General features: G+C 48.4%; 9 protein-coding genes across 9 annotated transcripts; 4 read left to right on the top strand and 5 right to left on the bottom strand.

The window, feature by feature from the left end:
* Positions 1-114: 114 nt before the first annotated feature.
* On the bottom strand, positions 115-1,841 carry BJ212DRAFT_1422549 (mitochondrial carrier domain-containing protein). Its single transcript, XM_041337635.1, has 7 exons — positions 1,638-1,841; positions 1,531-1,559; positions 1,404-1,472; positions 1,199-1,349; positions 828-1,148; positions 667-778; positions 115-611 (listed from the first exon to the last, which is right to left on the bottom strand). The coding sequence occupies exons 1-7, from the start codon at positions 1,678-1,680 to the stop codon at positions 398-400; spliced, it is 939 nt and encodes a 312-aa protein (XP_041199131.1). The 5' UTR covers positions 1,681-1,841; the 3' UTR covers positions 115-397.
* Positions 1,842-2,018: 177 nt separating this feature from the next.
* Positions 2,019-4,614, bottom strand: BJ212DRAFT_1259138 (PINIT domain-containing protein; the record flags this gene model as incomplete). Its single annotated transcript, XM_041329995.1, has 10 exons — positions 2,019-2,850; positions 2,905-3,065; positions 3,117-3,184; positions 3,237-3,342; positions 3,392-3,656; positions 3,708-3,792; positions 3,845-3,913; positions 3,967-4,166; positions 4,316-4,533; positions 4,582-4,614. 10 exons carry the CDS (start codon positions 4,612-4,614, stop codon positions 2,019-2,021), a joined length of 2,037 nt encoding a protein of 678 aa, XP_041199130.1.
* A 207-nt stretch (positions 4,615-4,821) lies between these two features.
* On the top strand, positions 4,822-6,210 carry BJ212DRAFT_1453610 (nuclear movement protein nudC; the record flags this gene model as incomplete). The annotated part of the gene is made up of 7 exons (XM_041338848.1): positions 4,822-4,915; positions 4,968-5,162; positions 5,212-5,356; positions 5,407-5,428; positions 5,486-5,503; positions 5,553-5,594; positions 5,648-6,210. The coding sequence occupies 7 exons, from the start codon at positions 4,822-4,824 to the stop codon at positions 5,708-5,710; spliced, it is 579 nt and encodes a 192-aa protein (XP_041199129.1). The 3' UTR covers positions 5,711-6,210.
* BJ212DRAFT_1475245 (WD40-repeat-containing domain protein) lies at positions 5,798-7,750 on the bottom strand (the record flags this gene model as incomplete). The annotated part of the gene is made up of 9 exons (XM_041339212.1): positions 5,798-6,210; positions 6,261-6,276; positions 6,324-6,498; positions 6,559-6,680; positions 6,734-6,772; positions 6,821-7,087; positions 7,141-7,296; positions 7,343-7,582; positions 7,640-7,750. 9 exons carry the CDS (start codon positions 7,748-7,750, stop codon positions 5,798-5,800), a joined length of 1,539 nt encoding a protein of 512 aa, XP_041199128.1.
* A 197-nt stretch (positions 7,751-7,947) lies between these two features.
* Positions 7,948-8,539, top strand: BJ212DRAFT_1443907 (NADH dehydrogenase 1 alpha subcomplex; the record flags this gene model as incomplete). The annotated part of the gene is made up of 3 exons (XM_041337892.1): positions 7,948-8,140; positions 8,201-8,320; positions 8,373-8,539. The coding sequence occupies 3 exons, from the start codon at positions 7,948-7,950 to the stop codon at positions 8,537-8,539; spliced, it is 480 nt and encodes a 159-aa protein (XP_041199127.1).
* Positions 8,540-8,581: 42 nt separating this feature from the next.
* Positions 8,582-11,700, bottom strand: BJ212DRAFT_1316623 (uncharacterized protein). Its single transcript, XM_041334214.1, has 5 exons — positions 11,508-11,700; positions 9,879-11,453; positions 9,217-9,822; positions 8,843-9,148; positions 8,582-8,791 (listed from the first exon to the last, which is right to left on the bottom strand). Exons 1-5 carry the CDS (start codon positions 11,664-11,666, stop codon positions 8,693-8,695), a joined length of 2,745 nt encoding a protein of 914 aa, XP_041199126.1. The 5' UTR covers positions 11,667-11,700; the 3' UTR covers positions 8,582-8,692.
* Positions 11,701-11,797: 97 nt separating this feature from the next.
* BJ212DRAFT_307059 (uncharacterized protein) lies at positions 11,798-13,653 on the top strand. The gene is made up of 5 exons (XM_041342874.1): positions 11,798-12,113; positions 12,166-12,247; positions 12,299-12,639; positions 12,698-12,900; positions 12,956-13,653. Exons 1-5 carry the CDS (start codon positions 11,945-11,947, stop codon positions 13,325-13,327), a joined length of 1,167 nt encoding a protein of 388 aa, XP_041199125.1. The 5' UTR covers positions 11,798-11,944; the 3' UTR covers positions 13,328-13,653.
* Positions 13,654-14,906: 1,253 nt separating this feature from the next.
* On the bottom strand, positions 14,907-16,021 carry BJ212DRAFT_1316619 (ribosomal protein S9). Its single transcript, XM_041334213.1, has 4 exons — positions 15,885-16,021; positions 15,599-15,689; positions 15,164-15,543; positions 14,907-15,108 (listed from the first exon to the last, which is right to left on the bottom strand). Exons 2-4 carry the CDS (start codon positions 15,641-15,643, stop codon positions 15,099-15,101), a joined length of 435 nt encoding a protein of 144 aa, XP_041199124.1. The 5' UTR covers positions 15,644-15,689; positions 15,885-16,021; the 3' UTR covers positions 14,907-15,098.
* A 1-nt stretch (position 16,022) lies between these two features.
* Positions 16,023-17,058, top strand: BJ212DRAFT_1453599 (ribosomal protein L4 domain-containing protein). The gene is made up of 3 exons (XM_041338847.1): positions 16,023-16,083; positions 16,134-16,239; positions 16,285-17,058. The coding sequence occupies exons 1-3, from the start codon at positions 16,051-16,053 to the stop codon at positions 17,022-17,024; spliced, it is 879 nt and encodes a 292-aa protein (XP_041199123.1). The 5' UTR covers positions 16,023-16,050; the 3' UTR covers positions 17,025-17,058.
* The last annotated feature ends 3 nt before the right edge of the window (positions 17,059-17,061 follow it).

Genomic DNA, 17,061 nt, shown 5'->3' with positions numbered 1-17,061 from the left:
CCCTAGAAATCATGTAAAGATCACGTGAAGAGTTGGCATACATGTACAAACACGGGCCCAAGTTCTGCGACTGTGCAATACATTCCTTAAAGGGCTACAGGCCTCAGGGCACCAAATGTTCAAATGTTCAACGTTCAATCGCAAATCACCCGAGTACCAATAATCCAGGACACTCCTTTTTACAGTGCTCTTCCTAAATCTTGTCTCGCAAATTGTTGGTCATGAATGTCTTCTGCATTCGGTATGAACTAAGGTCTACTAGTGTGGGAGTATGTAGAAGAATCCATACTTAGAGGAACCTAGTGAGATGGAATAAAGTCTATCGAGATAAATCATGATGCGTCGGATAAAAGAAGGGATGGAGCCAAAGCCCAAGTAAATATGCAATACTAGGCATTTAACCGGATCCACCAGAGTAGACCTTGCCAAACATGACTTGCTGGAGCTTGTCATATAGCGATAGAACACCAGCACCAGCAACACCACGAAGAATGTTGGCACCTGCACCCTTGAACAATGACTTCATACCCTCCTTGGCAACGATCTGAGAACCAGCATCGAACATAGACTTGTAGTGAACGCCAGCACCGGAGGTCATCATCATACGACGACTGGAGATGACGGATGAGTCTCGCGTTCAATCTGAGAGCACAGCCTAGAACTCACCGGATAGTGTCAAGAGGGTAGGAAGCAAGACCAGCACCGATGGTAACACCCCAGCCAAGAGCAAAGGAAGCCAAGAACGAGCCCTCAAGAGCACCAACGAGAACAACGGGCTCTGCAATTACAATTAATGGTATGATCAAAAGTTGGTTTAGTCGACTCACTAAGCGAATCGTATACACCAAAGTAAAGACCACGGTAGACAATGATGCCAACGACTGAAGGAACGAAACCACGGTAGAGACCCGCGATACCGTCGGAAGCGAGAGTCTTTTTGTACACATCAACGAGACCGTTGAACTGACGGGCTCCTCCACCTTTGGCCGACTTGGCATCATTGGCAAGACGAGTACGAGCATAATCAAGGGAGTAGACAAAGAGCAGTGACGAGGCACCAGCAGCACCACCAGATGCGACATTGCCAGCGAACCATTTCCAGTAGCCATCGTTCTTCTTGAAGCCGAACAGAGACTTGAAGTAATCCTCTTGAATTTGTATCAGGGGCGAACTATATAAGAGGGGACTGAAAACGTACTGAAGGCGAAGTTCAAGGCTTGTGTAGGGAAGTAACGGATCACGTTGGCAGTGTTACCTCTCCAAAGTGAAACAAGGCCTTCTTCCTTGTAGGTACGACCGAACGCATCCCCAATACCCTTGTAAGGGGTAGCCAGACGACCCTGCTTGATCTGGGAGGCAATATGTAAGACACTTGCGGGCTAACCATACGATAGAGAACACACCATCTCATCCTGATTTTGTACCAAAAGCTTAATACGCTCAATTGGAGCTGCTGACGTCTTGGCAACGGCCTGCAAAACACAATGTCAATGTCGAAAACCTTGACCATACTGTAGCAATGACACGTACAGCAGAGACACCACCCATCAGGAAATCCACTGTTAGAAGAGTGTATTAGCGCTCCATGCGCGACACAATGCGAGCTGCACGGCAAGCAACGACGACGAGCAACTCACCCATGAAGTCCTGGGGAGTCTTGACCTTCTTAGTTTCGGCCATTTTGAATTAGAAAGCCAACAAGGAAAGGCTGAGTGGAGAAGGATGAAGGGGAAGGATGAGAGCTAAGCAGCGAAAAAAGTTCGCGTCAAAAAGGAATTCGGAATCATCCGGAAGGTTTTATCTCCGCTCTTCACCGATTGAACAGCATCGTGTTTACCGGTACTTACGTTCCGGGTGGTCTCTGTTCCGCTACTTAATCTTCATATAGTCGAATACGTAAATAGAGATGCATTGCATACTGCGCTATCTCTGCGAAAAACAAAGGATTATTACGGCTAACCCGACCTAAACAGACGTATAGTAGCGGAATAAACTATCCCTGCAATGCGAAATTAATATTAAGGCCACACGCCTGGTCGGCTCGTAGAACCACTAGGTCTGGCCGGATAATAACCGTTGGGATTGTACGTATCATATGGACTACGGACGGTGTCATGAGGAGATGTAGTTGTCACAGGTGGCACGTACAAGCTTGGGTTGGGGTAACGTACTGGAGGTAATTGAGGGACAGCGTAGTTGCTCGGTCCAGTAGGATATGCGGTCGCAGGTGACCGAGGCGTGCTCATAGATACGACATTGGCAACTGGCGACACGGGTGGAAGATGCACCGCATGAGATATTTGAGGCTGTGGCGGCGGGTGTGGTTGCTGAGGTGCTGGAACGGAATCAACCCGAGATTTCTTCCAGATCTGCTCTGTAGGCGAGGGTGCACCAGAAGGTGCCTTGCGCTTCTCCAAAGAACTCCGCGCCATGGGCGGTGGCTGGGGCTCATCCTCGTCGGAGTCAGCTGTTAGGTCGATAACATCACCGCCCCTAAGTTGCCGCGCGGTCGTCGCAAGACCTGCATTGGAGGCGGGACTGGATAAGGTGTTCATCGGGTAGGAATCTGATAACTCCTGCTTGACTCTGCCCTCGTCCTCATCATCAGAGTCCAGCACAAGAATCTCCACATTTTTCCTCGCATGAGCTTTTGCGGCAGCCTCTTCATCAACCGACGCTGGTGATGATCCACGAGGAGTCGGCGAAAACCTGAATGGAGCTGTCCCTGGATGCGAGGCCAACCAGGAAGCTGAGCCAAACTTATTGTCACTTGTATGCCACTGCCCGTCGCTTTCAACAATAACGTCTTCGACATCCTCAGAAGTATCCTTCAATATCTGATCGAAATACCTGTTGGCATATACATTAGTCAACTGATGATTCAGCGACATAAAAACAACGAACCCGTCGACAATGAGATCTTCAAAATTTAGAGCCTTCTCACATACAGGACAAAGCCACGTTGTCGTTTGCTCCATGCAGCTGAACCACGAGTCTGCGTCAAAGCACTGCGGGTGAGGGCATAGTATTGATCTACATGGCGTTGTCACTCGCATGAAGCTCAGCTAGACCATTTTACCATGAGAAAAAGTCAAGCGGGTGGAGGACGTCCATACTGGGCATTTCAAAGACATCTTCTGTGATCCAGCAATAATATCGTCATCTTCACTTGAGGTTTTATTCACTGCAAGAAATATTATTTAACAGATGATTTGCTCAATAAATGAACGCTTTACTTTGTGCCACAATATCTTCATGATCGCGATACTTGCCCTTCTTAAGTTTGTCCACGAGCTGTTCTACAGTCGTGGCTTCGACGAGCATGACGATCAGATAGAATTTCTGCTGGCGATACTAAGACAAACTGTGTGTAGATGATAGATCCACCAACCTTGGGCTGTATGGGCTGCTGGCTGTTCACGTATACCATTTCGACTCGATTTTGACCCGTCATTCTAACGTTCCTCCCAAGATCTGCTGGCGGAGCAGTACCAGGCTTCTTCTTCAAACCTTTCAGGTTTGCCGTTAGCTGCACCCCATTGACTCGCACTTCACACGTGGGAGGAAATTCGATCGGGCAAAGTGCCGTGGTGGGTCTGAATCCTGAGGCATAGAACGTGTTTGAGGTGCAGTATAATCGAAGCTGGAACTTGGCACTGGAATGGTGCGTTAGGCTCACGGCATCTAATCCACTGACGGAAACATACGTCGTCGAATTCAGCTTCATCGACTGCTCGCTGGTGAGAGCGAAAGTTAAGGTTTGTTGTTTTCGATCAGTCGAGCTTGTGGATTCTAGGAAACTGTCAGACCGGACCAAATTTATGGAGAATACGTATGTACTTACCAGGACACTCGACAATACCAGAGACAGCTTGATCTACACGAAAGAATGGGGAGGGCTTGAAGCGCATACCTGCGGTATATGTTGGTGATAATGAGCTGGGCAAGTGTGTCCATTTATCTTACCTGGTTTTGACACAGCCGACGGGCCAGCGCCTGTGGTTGGTGGCGGGGGTAGCCGCGGAGGGGCGTAGGGGTCATAGCGGCCAGCGGGGATCGCGTTGAAACCGCTACGAGCTGTATTTGAAGCTGGACCATATGCTACTGAGGGAACAGAAGGCAATGACTGGGATGCCATCGCTCCTGGCATACGGGAGCTCGTGTACCTGGTGGTCAAGCGCGCGGTCAGTGCTGTGTCCGGAGTGAAGGATGCTACCACACATGAATGTCGTGGCTAATCGAAGGAGCCCAAAAACGCGGCGCATGAGAAATGCCACGCATGCGAGATGAGTCAAATGCATGAAATGGCACTCACATTCCGGTATTGCGAACCTGGTATAGTATAACTTTCGCTTTGGTCCATTTGTCGATGTTGTTGGCTTGACGCCAGGATTCCAACTGCTGTACGATCCTCTCTATCAGGTCCTGCTTCTTTCCAGACTTGTGAAATACAGTGTTGCATTCCTCATTGAAACCGGTAAGAATTTGTTTGAGTTTATCCACCGTATTATGCTTGACCGTGTGCCGCAAATTCTAGGGTAATAATTCAGTAACATATGATATATGATTTACAACCCAGACCTCGAAATCGCTCCAAGAGTCATTGGTAGCCATTGATGTCTCCGCTGTCTGCCACAGCGAGCAAAAGCTTTCAGGAGAACAGAGAAGAGTTGAGGACTAAGCTGAGCAGGAACAAATTGGGTTTACATACCATAATACACAAAGATAAACAAAGCAGATTCAGATCCTACGTTGCTCACGTGCGCCATCTCTTTCATATCGTTTAAACTTGTAGGATTGTCAAAGGATTGTTTCATACGTATGTCTTCAGACAACGACTACGACAAGCTCACGAAGGAAGAAAGAGAGGCGCGCGACAAGGTCGATAGGGAGCGTGAGGCGGCCGAACAGGCTGGTATGGTTCCACTTAATCAGAGTTTAATCAGATCATAGACCATGACATGCAGCTCTCCCATACAGATGGAAGCAAGAGTTGGGCGAAGTCGATATCACTGTTCCTGTTCCGAAAGGGACACGAGCCAGAGACTTAGTCGTTGTCATTCAAAAGAAGAAACTTAGCGTAGGTCTCAAGGGTCAGGAAAAAATCATGGAAGGCGAACTCTGCAAGGAGATCAAACTCGAGGACAGTACATGGACACTCGGTGAGGTGCTGCATCATGATATGTATGCTGATTCTTAATCGTAGTTTAGAGGATCAGCAGTCTCTTCTTATCCATCTAGAGAAGCTGAATCAACAGCAGTGGTGGGACAATATCCTCACACATCACCCTAAGATCGACACTCGCAAGATCCAACCAGAGAACAGTAAGCTCAGCGACCTTGATGGAGAAACTAGGTAATGTTTACCGTTATCAGTCAAAGCTCGCTCTTACCCGGCTTCTTCAGGGGCATGGTCGAAAAGATGATGGTGGGTGTCTAGCATATGTTTATATTTATTTCTACCGACTCGTTTTCGTGCTTTTAGTTTGACAATCAACAGAAGGTACGTACTTAATTGTGTCTGTGGCCGTGTGTATTTAGTATACCTTCAGCAAATGGGAAAACCTACCTCAGACGAGCTGAAGAAGATGGATGTTAGTAATTCCTGTGTCAAGTTTTTCGAGGCTAACCAATTTTGATGTCTTAGGCATTAAAGAAATTCCAAGCTGCACATCCTGAACTCGACTTCTCGAATGCCAAGATCTCATAAATATCACCTATTGTGACGAGTGTTAGGTTTCATATTGCATCTGCCATGTACAACAGGAAATTCCACAGCGTGTGAATAACATGAGATTTATCTTAGCGCTTCTCTCCAAATGCAAACCCTACGTTTCCCAAGCGTGACCAGTAACTGTCCTCCAAAGCCGAGCACACAAGCCTGCACGCCTCCCTGCGCACCAGGAACTAGAACTTCCCACTTCTGCGGTTCGGGTGATATCCCGAAGAATTTTGTAATTGGTTGATCTTCCTCTTCCTCTTCATCATCCAGACGTACATTTTGGAATTCAGATTCAATGTCACGTTCCGGCGGGTCACGCTCAGGCGGGTCTGGCGCTATCACGCGGGGGTGGAAGTTTGCGAGGTTATACAAACGAACGCTGTCAGGAAGAGACAGTGCAAGTATGTAGTCGCCTGTAAACGTCTGGGTGATATGAATGTGTCGAGTCTGTTGGGGCAACGAGGACGTCGAGATGAGCGTAAATGATGCTGCAAAGACGGATTAAGCCACTAATTCAAACAGAAATGTTGATGCATACAGCTCTCTTGATAATCCTGCACAATGATCAACCACATAATTAAAGAAATAGAGGGCAATGTACCGATGAGCAGCCCCTGAACACCCCCCCAATATTTTGTCCTGCAGGAAAAAATCTATCGAATCCAATCCACCGGAAAATTGTCACGGTTCCATCTTCGTAGTATATATCATCCTTGCGACCGCGGCGTCTCATGAAAGCGGGCGCACTATGAGTCACTAAAGTGTCGGTGCTAAGCCTGTCTTGGCGTGGTCAGTGGATTGAGAACGATGTCCTTTAATTACATAGGAATACGTACCAACTCACGGACATGATCCGCGCCTTGTGGATCCGACTGCTGCTGAAAAGAGGTTTGTCTTCACGAGCAAATTTATTCGAAGATGACGCTGAAAAACGCCAAATCTTCACAGCCCGATCTAGCTGAGCGATTTTCGAAAATGTTACGCGAAATATGCAATCTCGGATGGACTTACCCCACACGTAGCGATCAGAGGATGTGTTGGATGGAATGCCTTAAACCATACGTTAGTCGCGGTATCAACTTAGTCTACAGCACTCACAGCACTCAGAACGGCAGCCTGATGACCACCAGACGGACCACCACAAAGAACACTAACGCATCGGCCTACGCCCATACCCTCTGGTTCGCTAGCTTGCAGTCCATGGGGGGCTCCTCCTAGGCTGGGGGCTTTAGATGGTGGCCAGCAAGGATTGTCGGGGCCCTGTCGTGGGGACGCTGTTAAATCATATATGCGTATTGTAAAATCCCTTGAAGTGGTACAGAATAGATAGGGATGCGTAGGGTGGACGACTATGGATGTGATCGGCTAATTACAAGAACCGTCCATCAGCGGATTAAAAAAAAAGCGCAGGTACTCACCCCACCATGTCCACGCAAGTGGCCGATTATTTCGCCTTTCACTGGGTTCAGGACATAAAGGATGCTGCCCGCTGAGAAAATAATAAGAGGCTCTAGTGGTGCCTCAAAAAGCAGCGCCCACCCCACGGCCATTACGGATGTCTTTTTTCCAGGCGTCTATACATGAGTTAGATCGAGTAGGTACATAAATGTCACCTCATACGTTCTGTTCTTGTTTTGGTACAGACACTGAGAGGCCTTTGCGTGACCTCGAGGCACTGAGTGGGATAACAAGTAGAGAGTCCAGGGTTCCGATCGCGAGGGCCCCAGACCAATCGGAAATCATCTGTTTCCATGGCCCTTTCTGGAGTTCTTTGTCCTTCTCGCCATACCACAGAGTACCCGAAGACTGTTCAGACCACGGAAATAGCGCAGTGCAGTAACATTCCTCAACAAAGTCGAGCTGACAGAGCAAGTTGGCTCAAGTCACAATCAGCAAGCTACAGAAATCAGCACGGACATCAACAGTTTTAAAAAGCGTGAACGGCTTGGGTCGAGCGGGGTCTTGAAACCATGGAGCATTGCTGTCATTAGCGACCATCTGGTCACTGTCATCGAGAGCCTCTTCCATCGTCGAGCTACTAGTAACCTATTCAGAATCCACCGATATTGTAATAGAGGATGTTGAGATAGAAGATACCGACCGACAAAGGTCTTCCAACTTGAAGTTCAACCTATAATAATAAAGGGCTACTGACAAATAAGGTAATCGTTCAATAAACCCTTTTCGCCGACTCCCGCCTCGCTCCATCACTCATACCAGCCGTTATGTCTGGACTACCCCCACAAGCTTTGGAAGACGCTTTCGAGCCAAAACCTGCACTGCGCAATGCAGCAACAGTAGGTCTTCAAGCAGGTATTGTCGGCGCGTTTGTGAGTGCGGTTCAAAATGCCTTGGGATCGCATTCGCGAGGCGCTGCTGGGTTCTTGACACGTAGTGGAGGCACTATTGGAACTTTCGGTAAGAGAAACAAATCTGTTTGTAATATGAGAATGTCAAGATTGAGCTTCATCTTTATAGCTGCTATGGGCGCTGCTTTTGCGTTCACGGAGTCGGCTGTAGCAAATCAACGAGAAACAAATGATGCACTGAATGGCATTGCGGGTGGTTGTGCAGCAGGATTCCTTGCGGGTCTTCGAAGTGTGTTGTCATGCTGAATCTATTATTCATTCACCTTACATGTCAACCTCAGCACGTTCAATACCGGTTGCACTTGGATCGTGTGCTGTAATTGGCGCGGCTATGGGCACCTTCGACTACGCAGGGGAAATTGCTGGCAGGTCGAAAGAGGAGAAAGAAGAGAAGAGAAGGAAGTTCTTCAAATCAGTACCCCAGCCTGTCCATCACGCTTCTGAGTAGAGGCGGCATCGCTCTACAGCTCATCACCTTACTTTGATCTAGAACTAAATGCTGGCACCAAGCTTCACACCTCGAGAAATTCAACAGATATTTGAGGATACAGCATGACAAAACGGTTCATAAAAACCACAAAGTTGCTTATAGATCGACCTCCTAGCTGGAGGAACGTACAAGCTCCTCGATACGTGCATAAACTTCACTTTGGTGTGTCGTGTAATACTCCGGCCAAGACTCTGCGCTTTTGCAAGGTCGCTGAATGAAATGGCGGTCAGGAAGGGAGGAAATGTCAACGCAGCGGCTCACATATTGTGATAACCTTTCCCATACCCTCTCGTCATTATCATCATCCCCTCCACCGTTGGCAAAGAATTCACAGATTATCTCAAAATCTTCTCGTTCCAAAGTTTCTTGTGACACAATAGGGGCAGCTGGCAAGGCAGCTAATCGAGGCTTCTTGGACGGGCCAGGTCTTTCCTCGGTTGATTTCTCGGTATTCCCATTCGAAGACTTGCGAAATGCGATATTTGCCCTCTTGCGGATGTCAGTAAGTTGCGTCTTCAATTTCGAAGACGCTTGCATCTGCCAGGACCCAAACGAGTGATGTGGCATCTGCAACAGATGACAAAGTCAGTTCTTTCAAAACAGATAGAATACACACATCGAAAGCAACCACGTACCTTTTTGTGCATGGCTTGGAGCAAGGCCGTGGTGGACATCGTTGGGTCTTCATTGAGCAGGAATTGAGCATACTGACAGAAGTACTCAATTTCTGGCTGCGTAAAGTGAAACTTCCCATCTCTCATAGATTTGCGTGTCTCTGGGGGAGGAGGGGTAGGAGACCGTCGTGCATGATGGGACTTTGCCTCCTTCGAGGAAGGTGGCAGCAGTGCTGCTGATATTTGTGAGGAAGTGGATGCTGATCTCTTCTTCGCTTTCTTTGTTGGTGTCTCTGTAGGCGTGGCCTTCTGTGCCTTCGGCTTCGGCTTTGACACAGATTTCTGACACTCTTTCTTGACAGAAGATGTTTCCTGCACAAATTCAAAAAATGCGCTATTTGGTCTGCCACGCTTCGCATGTTTGACCGAGACACCCGTGTCGAGCGCATACTCGCTTTCATCCAACAACGTGTTCTCAGCGACGCAGTTGGCAACGAAGACCGACTGAATCGGAACCTTGTCGCAGGCATGGGCCTCACTCAAGAGCCCCTGGAATGTCTGCGAGCGCGTGAAGAGGATGACATAATCTGCATCTGCAATACTCCCGATGACCTTGCCTTTATTTTTCTGCGTGTTGGTAATTAAGACCAAGATAAACACGTGAAAGACCTGAATACACAGACCTTGATGTTCGAAACCACTCCTGATCGCCCCTGCAGGTCAACCTGCACAAAGAATGTCAAAGGCTGCCCTTGATCGTCAAGGAACACCTCTCCGGAATTCTTTCTTGCGTTCGTGCGGCCCGGCGAGCTCAGAAGAGACTGCTCAAATACATCGTCTGAACCGGCAGGAGGGGCATCTTCGTCATTATCAGATTCGTCAGATATTACCACGCGTTCCTTGCCCTTGAGAGATCGGTTGTTAGACGGGTTTCCGACCAGTGACATGGCCTCATGATTAGCTTTGCGCTTCACTGAAGGAGGAAGTAAAACTGTAGATGGCGTGCGAGAAGATATGTCGGTGCGAGGTTTGCGTCCGGAAGGACGAGACTGTTTTTCCGGATGTTTCGACACAACAACGTCGGGAGTTGGGCTGCGTGATTTATAAGAAGACGATGAAGGAGGGTAGGGTTGATCTGTAGCAACCAGTGAATCTGGTGTTTGTTCGTGATGGATGACAGGAGGAGCACTAGATGCAGCTTCGATTTGGGGATACATGGGTGAGGGCTGCCCCGCCTGCAAGAATTCGCCTCCGTTGGTGTTCCTCATAACATCCATCAAAGTCATGAGCATTTGAAAACTCTGCGGGTCCCTTAAGTTGTGAAACGGCATGCCCGTTGGCATCGTCATTGATTGGGGCGGCATGAATGGCATGTGTCCAGAAATAAGTTGTTGTTGAGGAAACTGGCCGAACTGGTATGATTGTTGAGGGACAGGAAATTGTTGAGGGAACGGTGGGGCTTGCGAGAATTGTGGCTGAAACTGAGATACTTGAGAAAACTGGGGATGTAGAAAAGGTACTGGCGTGGCGGGTTGTGTAGGCTGGGTTTGTGAAGGAGTCTGAGAGAACTGGATATGCGAAAATGATGCTGGTGTAGCGGGTTGCGCTAACTGGGGTTGCGGAAGAGCCTGCGGATTATAAGGTAATACTGAAATGAGTTGCTGAGGTGGTGCAATGGGCTGAGGGGTATTGGATGATTGAACAGGTGGGGAAATGCTTGGCGTATGATTATACGTAGGTTGGCCTGCGTGTTCCGAGGGCTGTTGTAGATTTTGTGAAACGACGAGTGAAGCTTGTTGCGGTGACTGAGGTGGCCTTGGATTATTCGGGATTAGAGGGACATCTGCAGCCAGAGTTGTAGGGACATTATTGAGGATTCTCTTTGTAAGTGGTTCTTCAGGCGTAACGCGGGGGGTAGGTAGCGGACTTCTTATCGAGGACATCAGCAGAGAGTCCCCTTGAAGGACTTCAGGGCGTGAAACTGACTTTGAAACGAGCTGTTCGACCTCTGCTTCTTCGCCATCAGCAGCCACTTCAACGATGGGTCTGCCATCATCCAAAGTTTGTGTCCCACCCCAACCATCGATTTCAAGGAGGGGTTTCCTGGCTTCGATGCTTTTACGTAGCCATTGAAATTCAAGAACGGCTTTCCCTGGAGTCTGATGCCAGGTACGAATGAGACGTTTTCCATCGAGTTGTGAAGAATCAACGAGAATGATGTCTGCATCCTCTGGGCGACTGGCGTATGCCCCCCCTTTCTATAAAGACATGACATTACGAGGTCTATTAAGCTGAGCCACAAAATTACATACCTTCATCATACGAACTAAGTTTGGTCGTAGTGATATGCCATTGACTTGCAAATGGATGTTGTAGCCTCTACCATCTGGATGGACAAGAATTTTCTCGTTCTCGGAAGTACTCTGTGACGCAAAGAGCGTGTCCATGAATGGTTCGGATGACAGTTCCATGGCGGCCCAGCTATGAACGTGTTCTTGATCAGAATTCTAACTTTGACTTCACTAAGTCACGTGCTCTGCGTGCCGTCACATCATCACGTGCCGTTCAAATTAAGAATAAAGTCGTCGCGAATCGTGGGCCGTGACGGGCCACAGCATACAAGGTATCGAGGTCCACACAAGTATATGATGTAGAAAGAGCCACAGCAACTTCTAATTGTTCTTCTTCATATAAGATTCAAGGTTATCTACAACGAGTTCACCAAAACGCCATAATTCCCTTTGATACGATGGTCCTCTCCGCACCTGACCTCGAGAATGAAATCTCGAACTCAGTCGATAAGCTGCAGAAGTTGTACCCGGGCGAACTTGATGCAAAGAAACACCTATACTTGCCCCATGGAAAGTATGCATTCGCCGCTAAACACACATTCCATGGGAAGAACAAAAAGCAAATAGGTGGGTGCTCTTCACAACTCCCTTTCGGCTTGCAGCTCAATTTTAAATCAAGGCCATCTCTCAGGATGTGGATACCGTATAAACGTCCGAAGTGGCGTTATTGCCGGGCACAATGTTACCTGTCTCTGGAAAACGCAAGTTATCTGTTGTGTCGAAGTTTATGGCAAAAGCTAACTATTCACCAGCTGGGATGTTTCCAAATCATGGAGAGAGTTCTTTCAAGAGGTATTCTGTCCTATGCCTATATGTTTGCATTATCCTGACACCGCTTCGAAGTTATACTTCTACTCCCACCCCGAGCTTTTGAGATGGCTTCAAGGAATCGTCGTTTCGCACGTAATTGGTGTACAGGATGGATCTAATGGACAGAAGAGTATTTTCATGGAAACACCTCATCACATACTCTGGCATACAGCACATCTAGGCTTGTCCATTGGCGAGAAACAGGCGGTTATTCGAGCTTACGAAACCTTGCATGCACACGGTATCCTGCACAATAACATCAGCGCCCATAACATATGCATAGGTCAGAGATTAGCTCAAGCTCATGCAAAAAATTCAAAAATTCATCAACACGGTTCTAGATCAAGATATGAACGTTACGCTGCTAAACTTTGAAAAGGCCTGCTGCTTGAAAGACAAGGGGATAGACGAAGTCCCCGAGTGTGATCAGGAGGCGCTGGCGCGGGAAATGCGACAAGTTAAATACTTGATTTCCTACATGGACGCGAGGCTTATTGAAACCGGAATCATCACCACTCCACAAGCCCCTACCGGTGAACAGCATGTGAGTTGCCCCTTCTTACACACCGTAGGTTATCTGAATGACATCTCAAATCCAGACCCAGGCGCTCCACCCCGACGATTTTGTTCGCTGGCTTAAACATGTTGAAAACACCCATACCATACCGATCGAGATGCGCAATCGGCCAATTCCAAATGACGGACGTAGAAAACCCAAGAAAAAGGTCAAGGTTGGAGCAATCAGTCGGTGGGAATCAGGGGGGCCTGTGCAGGACGCTGGTAATTCTGGAATATATAGTGAACCGATCGTGCCTCACATTCTTCTGCCAACTGTCCAATCGTCATCCTCCGCAATCATTGCTACGCCTTCGCCACCATCAAACCATCCTGCAGCTACACATGATTTCTTCTCCGTAGATCGTCTCCCTACTGCCGAATCCTCGTGCTGCACTGCCTTCTGCTTGCCATGAAGAGGATACTTATCATACACAGGACAAGGATACTAGTGTGCAGCTTCCGCCGCTCCAATCTGATCTTGAAGGCTCTCAAACTGTATCAAGAGGCTTGCATGATATCCCCGTTCACTCGTCACCGGTCTCTCCCTTCACTGCCTCTTTACTGCTCCCAGGGACACCCATTTCGGACACCTCAGGGCGAATTCCACAAACACCCTCATCTTGCCCACCGTTGCCTGCCCATCCAATAAATCCCACCTCCGTTCTATATCCCGACCAGCCACCTTCACCTAAGGTGTTCTGTGACCTTACACACGAGCAACTCCGCCTCGCAATAAAGCAGCACAATGCGGATGTAGACGCTAGATTATCATCACACGCTGCAATCAACACAGACAAAAGCAACGTCGTGTTTCACCCCGACACAAATGACAATGGCACATACGCCACAGGAAGCGATCCTTTTCGCAAGCGGAAGAAGAGACGTCGACCTACTCCCTTCTTCCAGGAAGGCTCTAGTTCCACTGAGGAAGAGACTGTCCCTGATCTAGAATACGCTAGCTTCACTGAAGACGAGGATGATGAAAACCCTGAGCCTGAGATCGAAGTCCATTTCGAAGAACTCGTCGAGGAAGCTCATCTCGCCAAACTCAGAGGGCGCCGTCGCATGTCACGTTCTGCTACGATACCTGCCATGGTTCTCGCCAAACCCGTGTGGCCTGATCCAGAGGCAAAACCTCCCGCCGCTGCCCAACGAAGTACTAGCACGCCATCGTCGTCAGCATTGTCCTCGATCAACGAGGAAGAGTTTTCTGGCGATACTTCAGGAGTTCCTCCTTACACTGTGGTTTTTGTTGGAGCTAACGGGAGTCCGGAGGAGGTTTGGAAGCTCCCTGTACCTGCATTCATGTTGATCAAGTCGTCGGTGGCGAGACAACCACAGGCTCAGAAATTCCGAGTAGAGCAGGCCCCTCGGCTGCGAGGACCCCCTCTAATAAAGTCTTCCTCTCTGCGAACACTAAATCAGGACACACAAAGTCGACCCTCCAAGAAGCGGGATATCGACTGCGTGGAAGGGATCGAATATTTAGAACAGACGTCGAAGCGCGTACGCCAGGACCAGTCAACGTTTAGCTCATGCATCATATGTTAGATTATACTCAAGTCGGACCACTTAGTTCTTAGTAGTTATCCTTTCGAACAATATCGTTGGCGATGTAGTACTTTGCAATAAAATATACAATCACGGATAAAGAATTGTAATTCAAGGTCCACATGCACGGGGATAACTCCTACGATATAATATATGCACTCCCCACACACGAGGGCATGCAAAATAGCTTGGTCGCCTCTCGGGTTAGATTAGCCATGCTTGGCATCGCCAACTCTGTCGACGAACTCAAAAACTGGATACTGCGACAGTGAAAAATCGTGGTCTGTTCGTCGGTAATGGAGCTGAGGGCCATTGATAATATTGATGGCTTGTGCATCTTGATGACATTTCATCTACTGTTGGGCCGTTCGGTTCGACGGTCTTTACATGCATCTGGATGCACGAAAATTCTGGAGGCCAAGTCAAGGCAGCTTACGATACATGGGGACTGAACCGGCTTATATTTACTAGTGCGTGCCTTGTTCACTCCAATAATCTTTTGTTTCCTGAGCATATTAACACTGGAGTGACAATGTTTGCAATTCATAATCATAGTTGCACACATGCTATCATGGCGTTGTTCAAGGGTAGAGGAGTAACATGATAAAAAGATATGTACCAAAAAAAGTGGTTTCACCGGTAACTGGAAATTCTTGTCAGTCAAGTGTTCACGAACTTCACGCAACCAATGTACAAACCTCTTTTGCCTGCGAGCACGAGCACCAGCACCACCGAACTTCTTCGGCTCCATCCGTCTAGGATCTGCGATCAACAGCGTCCGGTCATACGCGACCAACTTTTTCTTCAACTCCATTGCGCTGTATGCATCGATATACTTGGCGTAGTATGCGACAAGAGCCTTGGCAATGGCCTGACGGATAGCATACACCTGCGAGGTGTGTCCACCACCCTTGGCGCGTACACGGATATCAAGTGGTGCGAATGAGTCTTCACCAGCTACAAGTACGGGTTCGTAGATCTTGAAGCGCAGGATCTCAGGCTGTACAAGATTGATGGGAGAGCCATTCACGCGGATGATGCCACGGCCCTCCTTCGCATGTGCAACTGCAGTTGCAGTCTGATGAACTCTGGGGTAAGCAGTAAGTCAGCGCAACCAAGGTGTTGTGACTCACCTTCTTTTTGCCGAATGTTTGGACGGCCTTTACTGTAGACGCCATTCTGTCGTATAGAGGAATATGCCGGGGTTCGGCTCTTCGATGAATTCTATGGACGGAAAGAGCGAGTTCAGCAACTGGTCTCGAGTGACATATTTGAAGCCAGAGTAGGTGTAACCCAATTCATCCAACCCCAATCCATCGAATCCTGGCCATTCCCCAATGGTATCCGTGCATATTCCGGACTGTGTAGACACGACCGTATCGTGTGTCCGCAACGTGTAACATAAGAGCATAAACTCACCCTCTGGAGGTCGTTTGAGGTGTTGCGGTCGATATTCACAGCGGGCTTGTACACAGCTGAGCGGTGGCAATAAATTCTCACGGTCCAAATTTGGAATTGCAAGAATTCGTCTTGTTTTGCTAAATTCTCTCAGTCTGTAGATTATAATCAAGCTCAACGGTTCCCAATGCTTTCTGCTCTGCGGACATCACTGGCAGGGGTGAGGAAGACTTCGTATTTGTTTCCATGGCTGTCCTGACAAGTCATCAGCAGTCTTCGCAAGCAATATGTCGCAGGCGAATGGCGACAATTGCGCCCACCTTGGTTCAATCAAAGCCGACTATTTCTTCACAAAGCAAACACACAACTCGCAAAGGTGAGTTTATTGATGCCAGAGAGAAGCAAGCTCATTGAAAAACAGCTACTGGTCCAATCAAACCGGTGTATTTGACATTGTCGAGTTTTACTGCCAAGTCGAATAGTGCCAAGAAAGCTGTTGCTCTGGACCCGACGGTGTTCGACCATCCTATCCGGCGAGATATTCTGCATCTTTGCGTCGTGCACCACCTTGATTCTCTTCGCCAAGGAACCGCTTCTACTAAGACGCGAGCTGAGGTCGCCGGTTCGCGTCGCAAAATTCGTCCACAGAAGGGAAGCGGCAGAGCTCGCCTGGGAGACCGGCAGAGTCCGATGTTGAGAGGTGGAGGTGTCGCTTTTGGTCCCAAGCCGCGAGATTTCAGCACGAAACTTAATCGCAAAGTTATTCAGATGGGCATGCGCGTGGCTTTGACGATGAAGCTCCGGGAACAACGACTGGGTGTCTTGCAGCGGATTAACTGGTGGTCACACAAGACTGCTACCCTCAGCTCAAGGTTAGCCGGACTCGGATGGAGAACTGGTACCTTGTTTGTCACCGGAGAATCCGAGGTACCGGCAAGAATGAGGTTGGCATCGAGGAACCTTCGTGGGATAGAGTGCAAAACTGTAGCAGACTTGGTGGTTTATGACATTGTGAAGTGGAGAAGGGTTGTACTTGACCTCGCCGCTGTCGACACGCTGGAGCGAGCGCTCGGAAAGGGCTTGTTGGGAATTGCGGATTCGAATAGGGTGGTTTCTGATGTTGCGCACTCATCTGTGGAGGGTGTTGAGACATCCACTTAGACTCATAATATATTTTATTCTGGGCATATCAAGTGGA

Source organism: Suillus subaureus (genome assembly GCF_016647635.1).
Source record: "Suillus subaureus strain MN1 chromosome Unknown BJ212scaffold_2, whole genome shotgun sequence".
Lineage (NCBI taxonomy): Eukaryota > Fungi > Basidiomycota > Agaricomycetes > Boletales > Suillaceae > Suillus > Suillus subaureus.
The sequence above is the reverse complement of the archived record's forward strand: the minus strand, read 5'-3'. Positions and strand labels throughout refer to the sequence as shown.

Excerpts from the sequence above, each read along its gene's own strand:
- BJ212DRAFT_1316619 (XM_041334213.1), bottom strand. The coding sequence starts at position 15,643 with ATGGCGTCTACAGTAAAGGCCGTCCAAACATTCGGCAAAAAGAAG. Across the intron at positions 15,544-15,598 it reads AAACATTCGGCAAAAAGAAG|ACTGCAACTGCAGTTGCACA; the intron begins GTGAGTCACAAC and ends AGAGTTCATCAG.
- BJ212DRAFT_307059 (XM_041342874.1), top strand. The coding sequence starts at position 11,945 with ATGGTCCTCTCCGCACCTGACCTCGAGAATGAAATCTCGAACTCAGTC. Across the intron at positions 12,640-12,697 it reads CGCCCATAACATATGCATAG|ATCAAGATATGAACGTTACG; the intron begins GTCAGAGATTAG and ends ACACGGTTCTAG. Across the intron at positions 12,901-12,955 it reads CCCCTACCGGTGAACAGCAT|ACCCAGGCGCTCCACCCCGA; the intron begins GTGAGTTGCCCC and ends TCTCAAATCCAG.
- BJ212DRAFT_1453599 (XM_041338847.1), top strand. The coding sequence starts at position 16,051 with ATGCTTTCTGCTCTGCGGACATCACTGGCAGGG. Across the intron at positions 16,084-16,133 it reads TGCGGACATCACTGGCAGGG|CAGTCTTCGCAAGCAATATG; the intron begins GTGAGGAAGACT and ends ACAAGTCATCAG. Across the intron at positions 16,240-16,284 it reads CAAACACACAACTCGCAAAG|CTACTGGTCCAATCAAACCG; the intron begins GTGAGTTTATTG and ends ATTGAAAAACAG.
- BJ212DRAFT_1316623 (XM_041334214.1), bottom strand. The coding sequence starts at position 11,666 with ATGGAACTGTCATCCGAACCATTCATGGACACGCTCTTTGCGTCACAG. Across the intron at positions 11,454-11,507 it reads ACTTAGTTCGTATGATGAAG|AAAGGGGGGGCATACGCCAG; the intron begins GTATGTAATTTT and ends ATGTCTTTATAG. Across the intron at positions 9,149-9,216 it reads TCCAAGCCATGCACAAAAAG|ATGCCACATCACTCGTTTGG; the intron begins GTACGTGGTTGC and ends CATCTGTTGCAG.
- BJ212DRAFT_1422549 (XM_041337635.1), bottom strand. The coding sequence starts at position 1,680 with ATGGCCGAAACTAAGAAGGTCAAGACTCCCCAGGACTTCATGG. Across the intron at positions 779-827 it reads TGGTGTATACGATTCGCTTA|AGCCCGTTGTTCTCGTTGGT; the intron begins GTGAGTCGACTA and ends TTGTAATTGCAG. Across the intron at positions 612-666 it reads TACCCTCTTGACACTATCCG|TCGTCGTATGATGATGACCT; the intron begins GTGAGTTCTAGG and ends CGTCATCTCCAG.